We start from the raw sequence: 21902 nt of genomic DNA, 5'->3' as shown, positions 1-21902 counted from the left end.
TGGCTGTCCCCCTCCGCTCAATTTAGCCATATACCCCATCTTCCCAAGGGGTTGGGTTTCCCCGTATACCCAAGCTCAGATATTTGGAGAGATATGTTACCATTCTGTACGACGGGGACGTATTGAGTCGGAGTAGGGTATGGAGTGCCTATATTATCCTTCTAGAGGCTTCGGATCCATACCCATATCAGTGCGGTATGGCTACAAACACTGACAACAGAACCATCGATGAAAAATAGACTTCACTAAACTGCGGCCTCCGATTATCCAAAATCGTTGACGAAGTGAAGCTAGCAAAAGTTGCGGTCCAGCATGCAACAGTTTGCGATGATACCAACAAACCAGTAATGATGCGAGCGGGTGTTTCGACGACAGCACAATCGGATGTTTCGTGGCGTCTGTAATCTGCGCGTTTTGAAGCCGGCCACCAACACGCAAGATTCCATCATGATCAACGAAAGGTGACAACCATTTTAGCCGTGAGTGTCGTGGTATCTCGTTACCACTCCTTATCGCATGAAGATCCTCCGGAAACGAATCTTGTTGCGCAAGTTTACACAAGCACATCTCAGCGCGATGTAGTTCATCCTTGGATAGTGCTGAGATCAATGCGATAAGTTCTGCAACTGTTGTATTTTTTCTGCTAACTGCTGTTACCGAAGATACGCTATCCTTTAAGCATCGAAGATAGCGCAAGGCGTAGGCCGTCGTTCGAAGAAGTTTCAGGTAGCCAGAAAACCGTGCGAAATATTTGCTGCCAAAATCGTTCGTTGTAGATGTTGCAGCAACCAATTGTGTAGCTCTCTCCTCGTCATTGCAAACGATTTCTTCTGTGGTAGGGTTATGTGGCCAATCTGCCTCCTTGCTACTTAACCAATGTGGCCCATGCCACCAGCGATGAGAAGATAGTAGCTTGTCTGGAAGCAGCCCACGAGATATATCATCTGCTGGATTGTCCACCCCAGGAACGTGTCTCCAGCATTTGATCCGAGTTTCCTGTTGGATTTGTGCCACTCTGTTGGCGACAAATGGCTTCCAGCGACGTGGAGGTGACTTTAGCCAATATAACACCGTCATCGAATCAGTCCAACAGAAGATGATGATGGGAGTATTGAGTGACGTACTGATTCTCTTAACCAATTGTATGGCCAATCGTGCAGCGCAGAGCTCGAGTCTGGCGATCGAGTGAGTGTTAGCTAGTGAAACAACCTTTGACTTTGCGGTCAACAGGTTCACAGAAATCCCGTGATGATTTTCTGCCCGAAAATAGCAACATGCTCCGTATGCTGCTTGAGAAGCATCCGCGAAGACATGCAATTGGGTGGTAGTTGCATTTGGAAGCGATATGAACCGTGGAATGTGCAACTCACGAAGAGAATGTAGCGATGAGTGAAACCTGTTCCACTCTTGTTGAAGATGCAATGGTAGCTCACTGTCCCAACCCAGTGCAACACCATTTTCCTTAAGCGACCACAACTGCTGCATAAATAGTTTGGCAATAACTATCGTTGGGCCGAGTACTCCGAGGATGTCGAATATTTTAGCGATATACGATAAAACCAAGCGCTTTGTTAACACTGATGCAGAAGGCGGTAGTTCGATGCGAAACCGAATAACGTCTGCTGCTGGCTCCCAGATCAGTCCCAAAGTGGACACAAATTGCGATTTGTTCCATTCATGGCATGTTTGCAATGCCAAATCCTCCTGAGGGATCCCGTGAAGCGCCTTAGGATTGTTCGATGCCCACTTTTTCAGCGCAAACCCAACTGACTGCAACATGGATGAGATTTGTTTCTGCATCTCGATCGCGTCTGATATCTCATCTGTCCCCGTCAACAGATCATCAACGTAAAAATCTCGAAGCACCGGAACGACTGCTCGAGGATACTGTTCCTGATGATCGTATGCAATTTGCTTCAATGTCCGTGTGGCTAAGAATGGCGCAGATGCGGTACCATACGTTACGGTTTGTAATTCGTAGGTTGCTATTGGTTCTGACGGATCCTTTCTGTACCGAATTCGAAGAAAGTTTTTATCTGCAGGGTGATGTCGGATTTGACGGTACATCTTTTCAACGTCAGCTGTGAGCGCAATAGCGTGTAACCGAAATCGAAGCATGATAGTGTACAGATCTTGCTGAACGACAGGTCCAACCAGCAGGGAATCGTTTAAGGAATAACCTGACGTCGTCTTACACGAAGCATCGAATACTACACGAACCTTTGTCGATGTGCTGGATTCTTTTACAACAGCATGGTGCGGTAGGTAGTAATGTGGACATGATTCATCAATTGGCTCCTCGAGCCTTATCATGTGTCCCAAATGTTCATACTCTCGCATGAATGACGAATATGCTTCCCTCATTTCAGGATTAGCCTTCAGTCGCCGTTCCACCGCTAGCAAACGACGATCTGCTATCTGCCTTGAGGCTCCTAAAATGATATTGGGATTAGACTTGTGTGGCAAGCTAACGACATACCTTCCTGAACCATCCCGAGTTGTATTAGCGATGAAATGATTCTCACAGATGTCTTCTTCCACAGATAGAGCGGGCTCATCGGAGATGGTTTCGATCTCCCAGAAACGTGTCATGATTGCCTCCAAAGGACATTCGCTCGTTGCAACATGACATACACGTGGAGCTGGTGATGACTGCACTGTATTTCCGGAAACAGCCCATCCAAATCGGGTCTCCACTAGCCACGGCTTGCCTGCGCCTAATGATCGCTTACGTCCAGTATGAACCTCCCAGAATGGATCACTGCCGATGATGAGATCCACCTTACCAGGAACGTGATAAGTGGGATCAGCGAGGGTCACGTTCGGCATATCCCATGAAGAAACGTCTACCGGTTTGGTAGGAATGGCTGCGATTGGTGTGTCAAGGATGAAAAACTCCATCGGTGTGGTGAAGTGTAGGTCCTTAGATCGAACACTAGCGGTGATTGAACCTTTCACCTGCTGCCTTGCTGACCCGATGCCAGTAACGCACACATTCACCTTCGTACGAGGGGTGAGGAGTTTCTGAGCCAATGATTCCGATATAAAGTTTAACATCGATCCCGAATCAAGAAGCGCTCTAGCCTCGTGCTTAACTCCATAATCGTCTACGATGTAAACCATTGCCGTCTCGAGAAACACCATTTCATCGTCGGATTGAGCCGCCAAAGTAACTTTCGGTTGAACAGTTACGGATGAATGAGAAGCGTGATGAAGTAGGCTATGATGACGTTCACGGCATGATCGGCACGAGTAGTCTGATCTACACGATTTCACTTGGTGTGAGTTGCTGAGGCAGTTCCAACATAGACCTTTTGTTTTGACGATGTCACGTCGTTGTTGTATCTCCTTGTTGATGAATTCCGGACAATTGCGTAGTAGATGAGGTTCCGGACACTGCAACGGACATCTCTGTAGTTGTGGTGAAGTGGAAATGGGTGCGTTCTTCTGCATTGCAGCTGCGCTCGTGATCGACTTCCGTGATGCAGGAAGACGATGTGCGCCGGCCACCTTGGTCGGTGCAATCTTTGCGCATGCAAAGCTCTTACTCGATTTCAATATTTGAACACGATCCTGCAGGAATTCAATCAGCTCACGGTACTTATCCCTTTTAAACTGCACGGAGTGTTTTTCCCACGCTAAGATGGTTTCGTTGTCCATCTTCATTAGAAGCATGTTGGACAGAGGTGTGTCCCACGAATCGACTGGTTCTTGTAGTTTCACCAATCCATTCACATGCCGCGTGAATTCATCCACCAACGATGTCAAACCGTCGACACTTTCTGCTTCTATTCCCGGAAGGAAATGAAGCTTCCGCCAATAATCGCGAATCAGCATCCGTGTATTGTCGTAACGTTTAAGAAGTGACGCCCACGTCACAGCGTAGTTCTCGGTAGTCAAAGCCACATGTTCAAAGGGCACCGCTGCGTCGCCCTTCAACGAAGAAAGCAAATATTGTAGTTTTGCAATGTGTGGTAAGTCGGGTGAAGCGTCGATCATAGCGACAAAACGATCGCGGAATGACAACCACTTTGTTGAATCCCCATCGAACGTCGGTAGTTCGATTTTTGGCAACCGAAGATTGGGTGCGTTTGGCCGTCCAAACGCAAGCGTTGAATTTGCCAAAAGAGTGGATTCGTTTAGCGGGTTGGCGTCCTTCCGTTGGTTCTCTCTGAGAAATGATTTTAGCCGCCGGCACCGTTCTTCCATATCGATCCTGTCGTTGATACAGGATTGTATCGCTTCACTGCTGTCGTCGCATTCCTCCAGTTTCGCCACTGCGGTGAAAAACTCCTGCTTGTACTGCTCCAGCCCCTTCAAAGCCTCCGGAATTTGGCTTGCATCGTCGCTGCTGAACGCCTGTGTAAACCGCTCCAGCGATTTAATGTTCTCCAACGCGATTAGTTTTTGATGCTGGGCAGTTTTGATCTTTTTGTCCATTTTAGTCACTTTCACTGACTGATGATTCATGAAAAATAACTACGACCAAAAAGGACCGAAAAACACGATGACACAAATTTGAACGATGGCGCAATTTCGACCGTTGCCCTTTCCGTAGGGCGAATGAACTTTCACGCGCGAATTCGGAATGGCGCGTAAGATGATTTGCACCTTGCTCGTGATGCGGAGCGTACCGAATATACTGATGCTCTTGATGCAGAGCGAAGAAAGAAACAATTCACACACTAATCCGTATCTATCCGGTTCGAAGGACCAAAAATGTGAGAAACCTCACGAAACCAGTCGTGCGAGATTGTTTCTTTCGCAAAATCTTTCCGGATTCCTTTTAATACGTGTAACGCGCGCGATGATCGGTTAGCTACTGTGTATTCATTTGTCCTTAAGTTCATTTACATCGAGTTCATTTCCTAATCCTAATAGTTCATTAATCATTGCCCTCGATCGGTAGTCATAATTACTCCTCTAGTGCAGTTTTTAGCTAAGGTCTATATTGCATGTAAATATCCGTGAAATATTTCAACTTAATTTTAATTAATTCAGATAAATCTCAACAGGTGTCTTGGCTAATGTGTCTTGGCTAATGTGTTTTTGCTAAGGTGTCTTGGCTAATGTGTCTTGGCTAATGTGTCTTGGCTGTGGTGTCTCGGCTAAGGTGTCTTGGCTAAAGTATCTTGGCTAAGGTGTCTTGGCTAATGTGTCTTGGCTAAGGTGTCTTGGCTAATGTGTCTTAGCTAATGTGTCTTGGCTAAGGTGTCTTGGCTAAGGTGTCTTGGCTAAGGTGTCTTGGCTAAGGTGTCTTGGCTAAAGTGTCTTGGCTAAGGTGTCTCGGCTAAGGTGTCTTGGCTAAAGTGTCTTGGCTAAGGTGGGTCGGCGAATGTGTCTTGGCTAATGTGTCTTGGCTAAGGTGTCTTGGCTAATGTGTCTTGGCTAATGTGTCTTGGCTAAGGTGTCTTAGCTAAAGTGTCTTGGCTAAGGTGTCTTGGCTAATGTGTCTCGGCTAATGTGTCTTGGCTAAGGTGTCTTGGCTAATGTGTCTTGGCTAATGTGTCTTTGCTAAGGTGTCTTGGCTAAGGTGTCTTGGCTTAGGTGTCTTGGCTTATGTGTCTTGGCTAATGTGTCTTGGCTAAGGTGTCTTGGCTAATGTGTCTTGGCTAATGTGTCTTGGCTAATGTGTCTTGGCTAAAGAGTCTTGGCTAATGTGTCTTGGCTAAGGTGTCTTGGCTAAGGTGTCTTGGCTAAAGTGTCTTGGCTAAGGTATCTTGGCTAATGTGTCTTGGCTAATGTGTCTTGGCTAATGTGTCTCGGCTGAGGTGTCTTGGCTAAAGTGTCTTGGCTAATGTGTCTCGGCTAAGGTGTCTTGGCTAATGTGTCTTGGCTAAGGTGTCTTGGCTAATGTGTCTTGGTTAAGGTGTCTTGGCTAAGGTGTCTTGGCTAAGGTGTCTTGGCTAAGGTGTCTTGGCTAAGGTGTCTTGGCTAATGTGTCTTGGCTAAGGTGTCTTGGCTGATCTGTCTTTGCTAATGTGCCTTGGCTAAGGTGTCTTGGCTAATGTGTCTTGGCTAATGTGTCTTGGCTAAGGTGTCTTGGCTAAAGTGTCTTCGCTAAAGTGTCTTGGCTAAGGTGTCTTGGCTAATGTGTCTTGGCTAATGTGTCTTGGCTAATGTGTCTTGGCTAAGGTGTCTTGGCAAAAGAGTCTTGGCTAAGGTGTCTTGGCTAAGGTGTCTTGGCTAATGTGTCTTGGCTAAGGTGTCTTGGCTGATGTGTCTTGGCTAATGTGTCTTGGCTAAGGTGTCTTGGCTAATGCGTCTTGGCTAATGTGTCTTGGCTAAGGTGTCTTGGCTAAAGTGTCTTGGCTAAGGTGTCTTGTTTAATGTGTCTTGGCTTATGTGTCTTGGCTAAGGTGTCTTGGCTAATGTGTCTTGGCTAATGTGTCTTGGCTAATGTGTCTTGGCTAAGGTGTCTTGGCTAATGTGTCTTGACTAAGGTGTCTTGGCTAATGTGTCTTGGCTAATGTGTCTTGGCTAAGGTTTCTTGGCTAATGTGTGTTGGCTAATGTGTCTTGGCTTAGGTGTCTCGGCTAATGTGTCTTGGCTAATGTGTCTTGGCTAATGTGTCTTGGCTAAGGTGTCTTGGCTAAAGTGTCTTGGCTAAGGTGTCTTGGCTAAAGTGTCTTGGCTAAGGTGTCTTGGCTAAGGTGTCTTGGCTGATGTGTCTTGGCTAATGTGTCTTGGCTAAAGTGTCTTGGCTAAGGTGTCTTGGCTAATGTGTCTTGGCTAATGTGTCTTGGCTAAGGTGTGTTGGCTAAAGTGTCTTGGCTAATGTGTCTTGGCTAATGTGTCTTGGCTAAGGTGTCCTGGCTAAAGTGTCTTGGCTAAAGTGTCTTGGCTAAGGTGTCTTGGCTAATGTGTCTTGGCTAATGTGTCTTGGCTAATGTGTCTTGGCTAAGGTGTCTTGGCTAAAGTGTCTTGGCTAATGTGTCTTGGCTAAGGTGTCTTGGCTTAGGTGTCTTGGCTAATGTGTCTTGGCTAAGGTGTCTTGGCTAATGTGTCTCGGCTAATGTGTCTTGGCTAATGTGTCTTGGCTAAGGTGTCTTGGCTAATGTGTCTTGGCTAATGTGTCTTGGCTTATTTGTCTTGGCTAAGGTGTCTTGGCTTATGTGTCTTGGCTAATGTGTCTTGGCTAATGTGTCTTGGCTAATGTGTCTTGGCTAAGGTGTCTTGGCTAATTTGTCTTGGCTAATGTGTCTTGGCTAAGGTGTCTTGGCTAAGGTGTCTTGGCTAAGGTGTCTTGGCTAAGGTGTCTTGGCTAATGTGTCTTGGCTAAGGTGTCTTGGCTAAGGTGTCTTGGCTAAGGTGTCTCGGCTAATGTGTCTCGGCTAATGTGTCTTGGCTAATGTGTATTGGCTAATGTGTCTTGGCTAATTTGTCTTGGCTAATGTGTCTTGGGTAAGGTGTCTTGGCTAATGTGTCTTGGCTAAGGTGTCTTGGCTAATGTGTCTTGGCTAAGGTGTCTTGGCTAAGGTGTCTTGGCTAAGGTGTCTTGGCTAATGTGTCTCGGCTAAAGTGTCTTGGCTAAGGTGTCTTGGCTAAGGTGTCTTGGGTAAGGTGTCTTGGCTAATGTGTCTCGGCTGAGGTGTCTTGGCTAAGGTGTCTTGGCTAATGTGTCTTGGCTAATGTGTCTTGGCTAAGGTGTCTTGGCTAAGGTGTCTTGGCTAATGTGTCTCGGCTAAAGTGTCTTGGCTAAGGTGTCTTGGCTAATGTGTCTTGGCTAAGGTGTCTTGGCTAAGGTGTCTTGGCTAAGGTGTTTTGGCTAAGGTGTCTTGGCTAATGTGTCTTGGCTAAGGTGTCTTGGCTAAGGTGTCTTGGCTAAAGTGTCTTGGCTAAGGTGTCTTGGCTAATGTGTCTCGGCTAAGGTGTCTTGGCTAAGGTGTCTTGGCTAAGGTCTCTTTGCTAATGTGTCTTGGCTAAGGTGTCTTGGCTAAGGTGTCTTGGCTAAGGTGTCTTGGCTAATGTGTCTCGGCTAAGGTGTCTTGGCTAAGGTGTCTTGGCTAAGGTGTCTTGGCTAAGGTGTCTTGGCTAAGGTGTCTTGGCTAAGGTGTCTTGGCTAAGGTGTCTTGGCTAAGGTGCTTGGCTAAGGTGTCTTGGCTAAGGTGTCTTGGCTAAGGTGTCTTGGCTAATGTGTCTTGGCTAATGTGTCTTGGCTAAGGTGTCTTGGCTAAGGTGTCTTGGCTAATGTGTCTCGGCTAATGTGTCTTGGCTAAGGTGTCTTGGCTAAGGTGTCTTGGCTAAGGTGTCTTGGCTAAGGTGTCTTAGCTAAGGTGTCTTGGCTAAGGTGTCTTGGCTAATGTGTCTTGGCTAAGGTGTCTTGGCTAATGTGTCTCGGCTAAGGTGTCTTGGCTAATGTGTCTTGGCTAATGTGTCTTGGCTAAAGTGTCTTGGCTAAGGTGTCTTGGCTAATGTGTCTCGGCTAAGGTGTCTTGGCTAAGGTGTCTTGGCTAAGGTGTCTTGGCTAAGGTGTCTCGGCTAATGTGTCTTGGCTAAGGTGTCTTAGCTAAGGTGTCTTGGCTAATGTGTTTTGGCTAAGGTGTCTTGGCTAATGTGTCTTGGCTAAGGTGTCTTGGCTAAGGTGTCTTGGCTAAAGTGTCTTGGCTAAGGTGTCTTGGCTAAGGTGTCTTGGCTAAGGTGTCTTGGCTAAAGTGTCTTGGCTAAGGTGTCTTGGCTAAAGTGTCTTGGCTAAGGTGTCTTGGCTAAGGTGTCTTGGCTAAGGTGTTTTGGCTAATGTGTCTTGGCTAATGTGTTTCGGCTAAAGTGGCTTGGCTAAGGTGTCTTGGCTAAATTGTCTTGGCTAAGGTGTCTTGGCTAAGGTGTCTTGGCTAAAGTGTTTTGGCTAATGTGTCTTGGCTAATGTGTTTCGGCTAAAGTGGCTTGGCTAAGGTGTCTTGGCTAAAGTGTCTTGGCTAAGGTGTCTTAGCTAAGGTGTCTTGGCTAAGGTGTCTTGGCTAAGGTGTCTTGGCTAAGGTGTCTCGGCTAATGTGTCTTGGCTAATGTGTCTTGGCTAAAGTGTCTTTGCTAAGGTGTCTTGGCTAAGGTGTCTTGGCTAAGGTGTCTTGGCTAAAGTGTCTTGGCTAAGGTGTCTTGGCTAATGTGTCTCGGCTAAGGTGTCTTGGCTAATGTGTCTTGGCTAAAGTGTCTTGGCTAAGGTGTCTTGGCTAATGTGTCTTGGCTAAGGTGTCTTGGCTAATGTGTCTTGGCTAAGGTGTCTTCGCTAATGTGTCTCGGCTAATGTGTCTCGGCTAATGTGTCTTGGCTAAAGTGTCTTGGCTAAGGTGTCTTGGCTAAGGTGTCTTGGCTAAGGTGTCTTGGCTAAGGTGTCTTGGCTAAGGTGTCTTGGCTAAGGTGTCTTGGCTAATGTGTCTTGGCTAATGTGTTTCGGCTAAAGTGGCTTGGCTAAGGTGTCTTGGCTAAAGTGTCTTGGCTAAGGTGTCTTGGCTAAGGTGTCTTGGCTAAGGTGTTTTGGCTAATGTGTCTTGGCTAATGTGTTTCGGCTAAAGTGGCTTGGCTAAGGTGTCTTGGCTAAAGTGTCTTGGCTAAGGTGTCTTAGCTAAGGTGTCTTGGCTAAGGTGTCTTGGCTAAGGTGTCTTGGCTAAGGTGTCTCGGCTAATGTGTCTTGGCTAATGTGTCTTGGCTAAAGTGTCTTGGCTAAGGTGTCTTGGCTAAGGTGTCTCGGCTAATGTGTCTTGGCTAATGTGTCTTGGCTAAAGTGTCTTGGCTAAGGTGTCTTGGCTAAGGTGTCTTGGCTAATGTGTCTTGGCTAAAGTGTCTTGGCTAAGGTGTCTTGGCTAATGTGTCTCGGCTAAGGTGTCTTGGCTAATGTGTCTTGGCTAAAGTGTCTTGGCTAAGGTGTCTTGGCTAATGTGTCTTGGCTAAGGTGTCTTGGCTAATGTGTCTTGGCTAAGGTGTCTTCGCTAATGTGTCTCGGCTAATGTGTCTCGGCTAATGTGTCTTGGCTAAAGTGTCTTGGCTAAGGTGTCTTGGCTAAGGTGTCTTGGCTAAGGTGTCTTGGCTAAGGTGTCTTGGCTAAGGTGTCTTGGCTAAGGTGTCTTGGCTAATGTGTCTTGGCTAATGTGTTTCGGCTAAAGTGGCTTGGCTAAGGTGTCTTGGCTAAAGTGTCTTGGCTAAGGTGTCTTGGCTAAGGTGTCTTGGCTAAAGTGTTTTGGCTAATGTGTCTTGGCTAATGTGTTTCGGCTAAAGTGGCTTGGCTAAGGTGTCTTGGCTAAAGTGTCTTGGCTAAGGTGTCTAAGCTAAGGTGTCTTGGCTAAGGTGTCTTGGCTAAGGTGTCTTGGCTAAGGTGTCTCGGCTAATGTGTCTTGGCTAATGTGTCTTGGCTAAAGTGTCTTGGCTAAGGTGTCTTGGCTAAGGTGTCTTGGCTAATGTGTCTTGGCTAAAGTGTCTTGGCTAAGGTGTCTTGGCTAAGGTGTCTTGGCTAAGGTGTCTTGGCTAAGGTGTCTCGGCTAATGTGTCTTGGCTAATGTGTCTTGGCTAAGGTGTCTTGGCTAAGGTGTCTTGGCTAAGGTGTCTTGGCTAAGGTGTCTTGGCTAATGTGTCTTGGCTAATGTGTTTCGGCTAAAGTGGCTTGGCTAAGGTGTCTTGGCTAAAGTGTCTTGGCTAAGGTGTCTTGGCTAAGGTGTCTTGGCTAAGGTGTTTTGGCTAATGTGTCTTGGATAATGTGTTTCGGCTAAAGTGGCTTGGCTAAGGTGTCTTGGCTAAAGTGTCTTGGCTAAGGTGTCTTAGCTAAGGTGTCTTGGCTAAGGTGTCTTGGCTAAGGTGTCTTGGCTAAGGTGTCTCGGCTAATGTGTCTTGGCTAATGTGTCTTGGCTAAAGTGTCTTGGCTAAGGTGTCTTGGCTAAGGTGTCTTGGCTAATGTGTTTGGCTAAAGTGTCTTGGCTAAGGTGTCTTGGCTAATGTGTCTCGGCTAAGGTGTCTTGGCTAATGTGTCTTGGCTAAAGTGTCTTGGCTAAGGTGTCTTGGCTAATGTGTCTTGGCTAAGGTGTCTTGGCTAATGTGTCTTGGCTAAGGTGTCTTGGCTAAGGTGTCTCGGCTAAGGTGTCTTGGCTAATGTGTCTTGGCTAAAGTGTCTTGGCTAAGGTGTCTTGGCTAATGTGTCTTGGCTAAGGTGTCTTGGCTAATGTGTCTTGGCTAAGGTGTCTTCGCTAATGTGTCTCGGCTAATGTGTCTCGGCTAATGTGTCTTGGCTAAAGTGTCTTGGCTAAGGTGTCTTGGCTAAGGTGTCTTGGCTAAGGTGTCTTGGCTAAGGTGTCTTGGCTAATGTGTCTTGGCTAAGGTGTCTTGGCTAATGTGTCTTGGCTAAGGTGTCTTGGCTAATGTGTCTCGGCTAAGGTGTCTTGGCTAAGGTGTCTTGGCTAAGGTGTCTCGGCTAATGTGTCTTGGCTTATGTGTCTTGGCTAAAGTGTCTTGGCTAAGGTGTCTTGGCTAATGTGTCTTGGCTAATGTGTCTTGGCTAAAGTGTCTTGGCTAAGGTGTCTTGGCTAAGGTGTCTTGGCTAATGTGTCTTGGCTAAAGTGTCTTGGCTAAGGTGTCTTGGCTAAGGTGTCTTGGCTAAGGTGTCTTGGCTAAGGTGTCTTGGCTAATGTGTCTTGGCTAAGGTGTCTTGGCTAATGTGTCTTGGCTAATGTGTCTCGGCTTAAGTGTCTTGGCTAAGGTGTCTTGGCGAATGTGTCTTGGCTAAGGTGTCTTGGCTAAAGTGTCTTGGCTAAGGTGTCTTGGCTAAGGTGTCTTGGCTAAAGTGTCTTGGCTAAGGTGTCTTGGCTAAGGTGTCTTATCTAAGGTGTCTTGGCTAAGGTGTCTTGGCTAATGTGTCTTGGCTAAGGTGTCTTGGCTAAGGTGTCTTGGCTAAGGTGTCTTGGCTAATGTGTCTTGGCTAAGGTGTCTTGGCTAAGGTGTCTTGGCTAATGTGTCTCGGCTAAGGTGTCTTGGCTAATGTGTCTTGGCTAAAGTGTCTTGGCTAAGGTGTCTTGGCTAATGTGTCTTGGCTAAGGTGTCTTGGCTAATGTGTCTTGGCTAAGGTGTCTTCGCTAATGTGTCTCGGCTAATGTGTCTCGGCTAATGTGTCTTGGCTAAAGTGTCTTGGCTAAGGTGTCTTGGCTAAGGTGTCTTGGCTAAGGTGTCTTGGCTAAGGTGTCTTGGCTAATGTGTCTTGGCTAATGTGCCTTGGCTAATGTGTCTTGGCTAAGGTGTCTTGGCTAATGTGTCTTGGCAAAGGTGTCTTGGCTAAGGTGTCTTGGCTAAGGTGTCTTGGCTAATGTGTCTCGGCTAAGGTGTCTTGGCTAAGGTGTCTTGGCTAAGGTGTCTCGGCTAATGTGTCTTGGCTAATGTGTCTTGGCTAAAGTGTCTTGGCTAAGGTGTCTTGGCTAATGTGTCTTGGCTAATGTGTCTTGGCTAAAGTGTCTTGGCTAAGGTGTCTTGGCTAAGGTGTCTTGGCTAATGTGTCTTGGCTAAAGTGTCTTGGCTAAGGTGTCTTGGCTAAGGTGTCTTGGCTAAGGTGTCTTGGCTAATGTGTCTTGGCTAAGGTGTCTTGGCTAATGTGTCTTGGCTAATGTGTCTCGGCTTAAGTGTCTTGGCTAAGGTGTCTTGGTTAAAGTGTCTTGGCTAAGGTGTCTTGGCTAAGGTGTCTTGGCTAATGTGTCTTGGCTAAGGTGTCTTGGCGAATGTGTCTTGGCTAAGGTGTCTTGGCTAAAGTGTCTTGGCTAAGGTGTCTTGGCTAAGGTGTCTTGGCTAAAGTGTCTTGGCTAAGGTGTCTTGGCTAAGGTGTCTTATCTAAGGTGTCTTGGCTAAGGTGTCTTGGCTAATGTGTCTTGGCTAAGGTGTCTTGGCTAAGGTGTCTTGGCTAATGTGTCTTGGCTATGGTGTCTTGGCTAATGTGTCTTGGCTGAAGTGTCTTGGCTAAGGTGTCTTATCTAAAGTGTCTTGGCTTAAGTGTCTTGGCTAAGGTGTCTTGGCTAATGTGTCTTGGCTAAGGTGTCTTGGCTAATGTGTCTTGGCTAAAGTGTCTTGGCTAAGGTGTCTTGGCTAAAGTGTCTTGGCTAATGTGTCTTGGCTAAGGTGTCTTGGCTAAAGTGTCTCGGCTAAGGTGTCTTGGCTAAGGTGTCTTGGCTAAGGTGTCTTGGCTAAGGTGTCTTGGCTAAGGTGTCTTGGCTAATGTGTCTTGGCTAAGGTGTCTTGGCTAAGGTGTCTTGGCTAAAGTGTCTTGGCTAAGGTGTCTTGGCTAAGGTGTCTTATCTAAGGTGTCTTGGCTAAGGTGTCTTGGCTAATGTGTCTTGGCTAAGGTGTCTTGGCTAAGGTGTCTTGGCTAATGTGTCTTGGCTAATGTGTCTCGGCTAATGTGTCTTGGCTAAGGTGTCTTGGCTAATGTGTCTCGGCTAAGGTGTCTTGGCTAATGTGTCTTGGCTAAAGTGTCTTGGCTAAGGTGTCTTGGCTAATGTGTCTTGGCTAAGGTGTCTTGGCTAATGTGTCTTGGCTAAGGTGTCTTCGCTAATGTGTCTCGGCTAATGTGTCTCGGCTAATGTGTCTTGGCTAAAGTGTCTTGGCTAAGGTGTCTTGGCTAAGGTGTCTTGGCTAATGTGTCTTGGCTAAAGTGTCTTGACTAAGGTGTCTTGGCTAAAGTGTCTTGGCTAATGTGTCTTGGCTAAGGTGTCTTGGCTAATGTGTCTTGGCTAAAGTGTCTCGGCTAAAGTGTCTTGGCTAATGTGTCTTGGCTAAGGTGTCTTGGCTAAGGTGTCTTGGCTAATGTGTCTTGGCTAAGGTGTCTTGGCTAATGTGTCTTGGCTAAGGTGTCTTGGCTAAGGTGTCTTGGCTAAGGTGTCTTGGCTAAGGTGTCTTGGCTAAGGTGTCTTGGCTAAGGTGTCTTATCTAAGGTGTCTTGGCTAAGGTGTCTTGGCTAATGTGTCTTGGCTAGGGTGTCTTGGCTAAGGTGTCTTGGCTAAGGTGTCTTGGCTAAGGTGTCTTGGCTAATGTGTCTTGGCTAAAGTGTCTTGGCTAAGGTGTCTTGGCTAATGTTTCTTGGCTAAGGTGTCTTGGCTAATGTGTCTTGGCTAAGGTGTCTTGGCTAAGGTGTCTTGGCTAATGTGTCTTGGCTAATGTGTCTTGGCTAAGGTGTCTTGGCTAAGGTGTCTTGGCTTATGTGTCTTGGCTAATGTGTCTCGGCTAAAGTGTCTTGGCTAAGGTGTCTTGGCTAAGGTGTCTTGGCTAATATGTCTTGGCTAAAGTGTCTTGGCTTAGGTGTCTTGGCTAATGTGTCTCGGCTAAGGTGTCTTGGCTAAGGTGTCTTGGCTAATGTGTCTTGGCTAAGGTGTCTTGGCTAAGGTGTCTTGGCTAATGTGTCTTGGCTAAAGTGTCTTGGCTTAGGTGTCTTGGCTAATGTGTCTCGGCTAATGTGTCTTGGTTAAAGTGTCTTGGCTAAGGTGTCTTGGCTAAGGTGTCTTGACTAAAGTGTCTTGGCTAATGTGTCTCGGCTAAGGTGTCTTGGCTAATGTGTCTCGGGTAATGTGTCTTGGTTAAAGTGTCTTGGCTAAGGTGTCTTGGCTAAGGTGTCTTGGCTAATGTGTCTTGGCTAAGGTGTCTTGGCTAAGGTGTCTTGGCTAAGGTGTCTTGGCTAAGGTGTCTTGGCTAATGTGTTTTGGCTAAGGTGTCTTGGCTTATGTGTCTTGGCTAAGGTGTCTTGGCTAAGGTGTCTTGGCTAAGGTGTCTTGGCTAAGGTGTCTCGGCTAAGGTGTCTTGGCTAATGTGTCTCGGCTAAGGTGTCTTGGCTAATGTGTCTTGGCTAAGGTGTCTTGGCTAAGGTGTCTTGGCTGAAGTGTCTTGGCTAAGGTGTCTTGGCTAAGGTGTCTTGGCTAAGGTGTCTTGGCTAATGTGTCTCGGCTAAGGTGTCTTGGCTAAGGTGTCTTGGCTAAGGTGTCTTGGCTAAGGTGTCTTGGCTAAGGTGTCTTGGCTAAGGTGTCTTGGCTAATGTGTCTCGGCTAAAGTGTCTTGGCTAAGGTGTCTTGGCTAAGGTGTCTTGGCTAATGTGTCTTGGCTAAGGTGTCTTGGCTAAGGTGTCTTAGCAAAGGTGTCTTGGCTAAGGTGTCTTGGCTGATGTGTCTTGGCTAATGTGTCTCGGCTAAGGTGTCTTGGCTAAGGTGTCTCGGCTAATGTGTCTTGGTTAAAGTGTCTTGGCTAAGGTGTCTTGGCTAAGGTGTCTTGGCTAATGTGTCTTGGCTAAGGTGTCTTGGCTAAGGTGTCTTGGCTAAGGTGTCTTAGCTAAGGTGTCTTGGCTAATGTGTTTTGGCTAAGGTGTCTTGGCTTATGTGTCTTGGCTAAGGTGTCTTGGCTAAGGTGTCTTGGCTAAGGTGTCTTGGCTAAGGTGTCTCGGCTAAGGTGTCTTGGCTAATGTGTCTCGGCTAAGGTGTCTTGGCTAATGTGTCTTGGCTAAGGTGTCTTGGCTAAGGTGTCTTGGCTGAAGTGTCTTGGCTAAGGTGTCTTGGCTAAGGTGTCTTGGCTAAGGTGTCTTGGCTAATGTGTCTCGGCTAAGGTGTCTTGGCTAAGGTGTCTTGGCTAAGGTGTCTTGGCTAAGGTGTCTTGGCTAAGGTGTCTTGGCTAATGTGTCTCGGCTAAAGTGTCTTGGCTAAGGTGTCTTGGCTAAGGTGTCTTGGCTAATGTGTCTTGGCTAAGGTGTCTTGGCTAAGGTGTCTTGGCAAAGGTGTCTTGGCTAAGGTGTCTTGGCTAAGGTGTCTTGGCTAATGTGTCTCGGCTAAAGTGTCTTGGCTAAGGTGTCTTGGCTAAGGTGTCTTGGCTAAGGTGTCTTGGGTAAGGTGTCTTGGCTAATGCGTCTTGGCTAAAGTGTCTTGGCTAAGGTGTCTTGGCTAATGTGTCTCGGCTAAGGTGTCTTGGCTAAGGTGTCTTGGCTAATGTGTCTTGGCTAATGTGTCTCGGCTAATGTGTCTTGGCTAAGGTGTCTTGGCTAAGGTGTCTTGGCTAATGTGTCTTGGCTAATGTGTCTCGGCTAAAGTGTCTTGGCTAAGGTGTCTTGGCTAAAGTGTCTTGGCTAAGGTGTCTTGGCTAAGGTGTCTTGGCTAATGTGTCTTGGCTAATGTGTCTTGGCTAAGGTGTCTTGGCTAAGGTGTCTTGGCTTATGTGTCTTGGCTTAGGTGTCTCGGCTAAAGTGTCTTGGCTAAGGTGTCTTGGCTAATGTGTCTTGGCTAATGTGTCTTGGCTAAGGTGTCTTGGCTAAGGTGTCTTGGCTAATGTGTCTTGGCTAATGTGTCTTGGCTAATGTTTCTTGGCTAAGGTGTCTTGGCTAATGTGTCTTGGCTAAGGTGTCTTGGCTAAGGTGTCTTGGCTAATGTGTCTTGGCTAATGTGTCTTGGCTAAGGTGTCTTGGCTAAGGTGTCTTGGCTTATGTGTCTTGGCTAATGTGTCTCGGCTAAAGTGTCTTGGCTAAGGTGTCTTGGCTAAGGTGTCTTGGCTAATATGTCTTGGCTAAAGTGTCTTGGCTTAGGTGTCTTGGCTAATGTGTCTCGGCTAAGGTGTCTTGGCTAAGGTGTCTTGGCTAATGTGTCTTGGCTAAGGTGTCTTGGCTAAGGTGTCTTGGCTAATGTGTCTTGGCTAAAGTGTCTTGGCTTAGGTGTCTTGGCTAATGTGTCTCGGCTAATGTGTCTTGGTTAAAGTGTCTTGGCTAAGGTGTCTTGGCTAAGGTGTCTTGACTAAAGTGTCTTGGCTAATGTGTCTTGGCTAAGGTGTCTTGGCTAATGTGTCTCGGCTAATGTGTCTTGGTTAAAGTGTCTTGGCTAAGGTGTCTTGGCTAAGGTGTCTTGGCTAATGTGTCTTGGCTAAGGTGTCTTGGCTAAGGTGTCTTGGCTAAGGTGTCTTAGCTAAGGTGTCTTGGCTAATGTGTTTTGGCTAAGGTGTCTTGGCTTATGTGTCTTGGCTAAGGTGTCTTGGCTAAGGTGTCTTGGCTAAGGTGTCTTGGCTAAGGTGTCTCGGCTAAGGTGTCTTGGCTAATGTGTCTCGGCTAAGGTGTCTTGGCTAAGGTGTCTTGGCTAAGGTGTCTTGGCTAAGGTGTCTTGGCTAATGTGTCTCGGCTAAGGTGTCTTGGCTAAGGTGTCTTGGCTAAGGTGTCTTGGCTAAGGTGTCTTGGCTAAGGTGTCTTGGCTAAGGTGTCTTGGCTAATGTGTCTCGGCTAAAGTGTCTTGGCTAAGGTGTCTTGGCTAAGGTGTCTTGGCTAAGGTGTCTTGGCTAAGGTGTCTTGGCTAAGGTGTCTTGGCAAAGGTGTCTTGGCTAAGGTGTCTTGGCTGATGTGTCTTGGCTAATGTGTCTCGGCTAAGGTGTCTTGGCTAAGGTGTCTTGGCTAAGGTGTCTTGGCTAAGGTGTCTTGGCTAATGCGTCTTGGCTAAAGTGTCTTGGCTAAGGTGTCTTGGCTAATGTGTCTCGGCTAAGGTGTCTTGGCTAAGGTGTCTTGGCTAATGTGTCTTGGCTAATGTGTCTCGGCTAATGTGTCTTGGCTAAGGTGTCTTGGCTAAGGTGTCTTGGCTAATGTGTCTTGGCTAATGTGTCTCGGCTAAAGTGTCTTGGCTTAGGTGTCTTGGCTAAAGTGTCTTGGCTAAGGTGTCTTGGCTAAGGTGTCTTGGCTAATGTGTCTTGGCTAATGTGTCTTGGCTAAGGTGTCTTGGCTAATGTGTCTTGGCTTATGTGTCTTGGCTAATGTGTCTCGGCTAAAGTGTCTTGGCTAAGGTGTCTTGGCTAATGTGTCTCGGCTAAGGTGTCTTGGCTAAGGTGTCTTGGCTAAGGTGTCTTGGCTAATGTGTCTTGGCTAAAGTGTCTTGGCTAAGGTGTCTTGGCTAAGGTGTCTTGGCTAAGGTGTCTTGGCTAAGGTGTCTCGGCTAATGTGTCTTGGCTAATGTGTCTTGGCTAAAGTGTCTTGGCTAAGGTGTCTTGGCTAAGGTGTCTTGGCTAATGTGTTTTGGCTAAGGTGTCTTGGCTAATGTGTCTTGGCTAAAGTGTCTTGGCTAATGTGTCTTGGCTAAGGTGTCTTGGCTAAGGTGTCTTGGCTAAGGTGTCTTGGCTAATGTGTCTTGGCTAATGGGTCTCGGCTTATGTGTCTTGGCTAAGGTGTCTTGGCTAAGGTGTCTTGGCTAAGGTGTCTTGGCTAATGTGTCTTGGCTAATGTGTCTCGGCTAAAGTGTCTTGGCTAAGGTGTCTTGGCTAAAGTGTCTTGGCTAAGGTGTCTTGGCTAAGGTGTCTTGGCTAAGGTGTCTTGGCTAAGGTGTCTTGGCTAAGGTGTCTCGGCTAATGTGTCTTGGCTAATGTGTCTTGGCTAAAGTGTCTTGGCTAAGGTGTCTTGGCTAAGGTGTCTTGGCAAATGTGTTTTGGCTAAGGTGTCTTGGCTAATGTGTCTTGGCTAATGTGTCACGGCTAAGGTGTCTTGGCTAAAGTGTCTTGGCTAAGGTGTCTTGGCTAATGTGTCTCGGCTAAGGTGTCTTGGCTAAGGTGTCTCGGCTAATGTGTCTTGGCTAAGGTGTCTTAGCTACGGTGTCTTGGCTAATGTGTCTTGGCTAAGGTGTCTTGGCTAAAGTGTCTTGGCTAAGGTGTCTTGGCTAATGTGTCTTGGCTAATGTGTCTTGGCTAAAGTGTCTTGGCTAAGGTGTCTTGGCTAAAGTGTCTTGGCTAAGGTGTCTTGGCTAAGGTGTCTTGGCTAAGGTGTCTTGGCTAAGGTGTCTTGGCTAAGGTGTCTCGGCTAATGTGTCTTGGCTAATGTGTCTTGGCTAAAGTGTCTTGGCTAAGGTGTCTTGGCTAAGGTGTCTCGGCTAATGTGTCTTGGCTAATGTGTCTTGGCTAAGGTGTCTTGGCTAAGGTGTCTTGGCTTATGTGTCTTGGCTTAGGTGTCTCGGCTAAAGTGTCTTGGCTAAGGTGTCTTGGCTAATGTGTCTTGGCTAATGTGTCTTGGCTAAGGTGTCTTGGCTAAGGTGTCTTGGCTAATGTGTCTTGGCTAATGTGTCTTGGCTAATGTTTCTTGGCTAAGGTGTCTTGGCTAATGTGTCTTGGCTAAGGTGTCTTGGCTAAGGTGTCTTGGCTAATGTGTCTTGGCTAATGTGTCTTGGCTAAGGTGTCTTGGCTAAGGTGTCTTGGCTTATGTGTCTTGGCTAATGTGTCTCGGCTAAAGTGTCTTGGCTAAGGTGTCTTGGCTAAGGTGTCTTGGCTAATATGTCTTGGCTAAAGTGTCTTGGCTTAGGTGTCTTGGCTAATGTGTCTCGGCTAAGGTGTCTTGGCTAAGGTGTCTTGGCTAATGTGTCTTGGCTAAGGTGTCTTGGCTAAGGTGTCTTGGCTAATGTGTCTTGGCTAAAGTGTCTTGGCTTAGGTGTCTTGGCTAATGTGTCTCGGCTAATGTGTCTTGGTTAAAGTGTCTTGGCTAAGGTGTCTTGGCTAAGGTGTCTTGACTAAAGTGTCTTGGCTAATGTGTCTTGGCTAAGGTGTCTTGGCTAATGTGTCTCGGCTAATGTGTCTTGGTTAAAGTGTCTTGGCTAAGGTGTCTTGGCTAATGTGTCTTGGCTAAGGTGTCTTGGCTAAGGTGTCTTGGCTAAGGTGTCTTAGCTAAGGTGTCTTGGCTAATGTGTTTTGGCTAAGGTGTCTTGGCTTATGTGTCTTGGCTAAGGTGTCTTGGCTAAGGTGTCTTGGCTAAGGTGTCTTGGCTAAGGTGTCTCGGCTAAGGTGTCTTGGCTAATGTGTCTCGGCTAAGGTGTCTTGGCTAAGGTGTCTTGGCTAAGGTGTCTTGGCTAAGGTGTCTTGGCTAACGTGTCTCGGCTAAGGTGTCTTGGCTAAGGTGTCTTGGCTAAGGTGTCTTGGCTAAGGTGTCTTGGCTAAGGTGTCTTGGCTAATGTGTCTCGGCTAAAGTGTCTTGGCTAAGGTGTCTTGGCTAAGGTGTCTTGGCTAAGGTGTCTTGGCTAAGGTGTCTTGGCTAAGGTGTCTTGGCAAAGGTGTCTTGGCTAAGGTGTCTTGGCTGATGTGTCTTGGCTAATGTGTCTCGGCTAAGGTGTCTTGGCTAAGGTGTCTTGGCTAAGGTGTCTTGGCTAAGGTGTCTTGGCTAATGCGTCTTGGCTAAAGTGTCTTGGCTAAGGTGTCTTGGCTAATGTGTCTCGGCTAAGGTGTCTTGGCTAAGGTGTCTTGGCTAATGTGTCTTGGCTAATGTGTCTCGGCTAATGTGTCTTGGCTAAGGTGTCTTGGCTAAGGTGTCTTGGCTAATGTGTCTTGGCTAATGTGTCTCGGCTAAAGTGTCTTGGCTTAGGTGTCTTGGCTAAAGTGTCTTGGCTAAGGTGTCTTGGCTAAGGTGTCTTGGCTAATGTGTCTTGGCTAATGTGTCTTGGCTAAGGTGTCTTGGCTAAGGTGTCTTGGCTTATGTGTCTTGGCTAATGTGTCTCGGCTAAAGTGTCTTGGCTAAGGTGTCTTGGCTAATGTGTCTTGGCTAATGTGTCTTGGCTAAGGTGTCTTGGCTAAGGTGTCTTGGCTAATGTGTCTTGGCTAAAGTGTCTTGGCTAAGGTGTCTTGGCTAAGGTGTCTTGGCTAAGGTGTCTTGGCTAAGGTGTCTCGGCTAATGTGTCTTGGCTAATGTGTCTTGGCTAAAGTGTCTTGGCTAAGGTGTCTTGGCTAAGGTGTCTTGGCTAATGTGTTTTGGCTAAGGTGTCTTGGCTAATGTGTCTTGGCTAAAGTGTCTTGGCTAATGTGTCTTGGCTAAGGTGTCTTGGCTAAGGTGTCTTGGCTAAGGTGTCTTGGCTAATGTGTCTTGGCTAATGGGTCTCGGCTTATGTGTCTTGGCTAAGGTGTCTTGGCTAAGGTGTCTTGGCTAAGGTGTCTTGGCTAATGTGTCTTGGCTAATGTGTCTCGGCTAAAGTGTCTTGGCTAAGGTGTCTTGGCTAAAGTGTCTTGGCTAAGGTGTCTTGGCTAAGGTGTCTTGGCTAAGGTGTCTTGGCTAAGGTGTCTTGGCTAAGGTGTCTCGGCTAATGTGTCTTGGCTAATGTGTCTTGGCTAAAGTGTCTTGGCTAAGGTGTCTTGGCTAAGGTGTCTTGGCAAATGTGTTTTGGCTAAGGTGTCTTGGCTAATGTGTCTTGGCTAATGTGTCACGGCTAAGGTGTCTTGGCTAAAGTGTCTTGGCTAAGGTGTCTTGGCTAATGTGTCTCGGCTAAGGTGTCTTGGCTAAGGTGTCTCGGCTAATGTGTCTTGGCTAAGGTGTCTTAGCTACGGTGTCTTGGCTAATGTGTCTTGGCTAAGGTGTCTTGGCTAAAGTGTCTTGGCTAAGGTGTCTTGGCTAATGTGTCTTGGCTAATGTGTCTTGGCTAAAGTGTCTTGGCTAAGGTGTCTTGGCTAAAGTGTCTTGGCTAAGGTGTCTTGGCTAAGGTGTCTTGGCTAAGGTGTCTTGGCTAAGGTGTCTTGGCTAAGGTGTCTCGGCTAATGTGTCTTGGCTAATGTGTCTTGGCTAAAGTGTCTTGGCTAAGGTGTCTTGGCTAATGTGTTTTGGCTAAGGTGTCTTGGCTAATGTGTCTTGGCTAAGGTGTCTTGGCTAAGGTGTCTTGGCTAAAGTGTCTTGGCTAAGGTGTCTTAGCTACGGTGTCTTGGCTAAGGTGTCTTGGCTAATGTGTCTCGGCTAAAGTGTCTTGGCTAAGGTGTCTTGGCTAAGGTGTCTTGGCTAAGGTGTCTTGGCTAAGGTGTCTTGGCTAAGGTGTCTTGGCTAAGGTGTCTTGGCTAAGGTGTCTCGGCTAATGTGTCTTGGCTAATGTGTCTTGGCTAAAGTGTCTTGGCTAAGGTGTCTTGGCTAAGGTGTCTTGGCTAATGTGTTTTGGCTAAGGTGTCTTGGCTAAGGTGTCTTGGCTAAAGTGTCTTGGCTAATGTGTCTTGGCTAAGGTGTC

At 47.1% G+C, this 21902-nt stretch overlaps 1 protein-coding gene and 1 long non-coding RNA gene across 2 annotated transcripts in view; one reads left to right on the top strand and one right to left on the bottom strand.

Moving 5' to 3' along the window:
- Window positions 1-201: 201 nt before the first annotated feature.
- LOC125774537 (uncharacterized) lies at window positions 202-4440 on the bottom strand. Its single transcript, XM_049444675.1, has one exon. It carries the CDS (start codon window positions 4438-4440, stop codon window positions 202-204), a length of 4239 nt encoding a protein of 1412 aa, XP_049300632.1.
- A 58-nt stretch (window positions 4441-4498) lies between these two features.
- Window positions 4499-21902, top strand: part of LOC125774540 (uncharacterized) — a 28025-nt gene continuing 10621 nt past the window's right edge. The window contains exons 1-4 of the long non-coding RNA XR_007421026.1: window positions 4499-5239; window positions 6178-6485; window positions 7536-7871; window positions 8347-8668. This is a non-coding gene — a long non-coding RNA (uncharacterized LOC125774540). The remainder of the gene's footprint in view (window positions 5240-6177; window positions 6486-7535; window positions 7872-8346; window positions 8669-21902) is intronic.

The sequence above is a fragment of the Anopheles funestus genome, unplaced genomic scaffold (genome assembly GCF_943734845.2).
Source record: "Anopheles funestus unplaced genomic scaffold, idAnoFuneDA-416_04 scaffold_26_ctg1, whole genome shotgun sequence".
In the NCBI taxonomy this organism is placed as follows: Eukaryota; Metazoa; Arthropoda; class Insecta; order Diptera; family Culicidae; genus Anopheles; species Anopheles funestus.
Note: the sequence above shows the minus strand (reverse complement) of the source record. Positions and strands in the feature narration are given on the sequence as shown.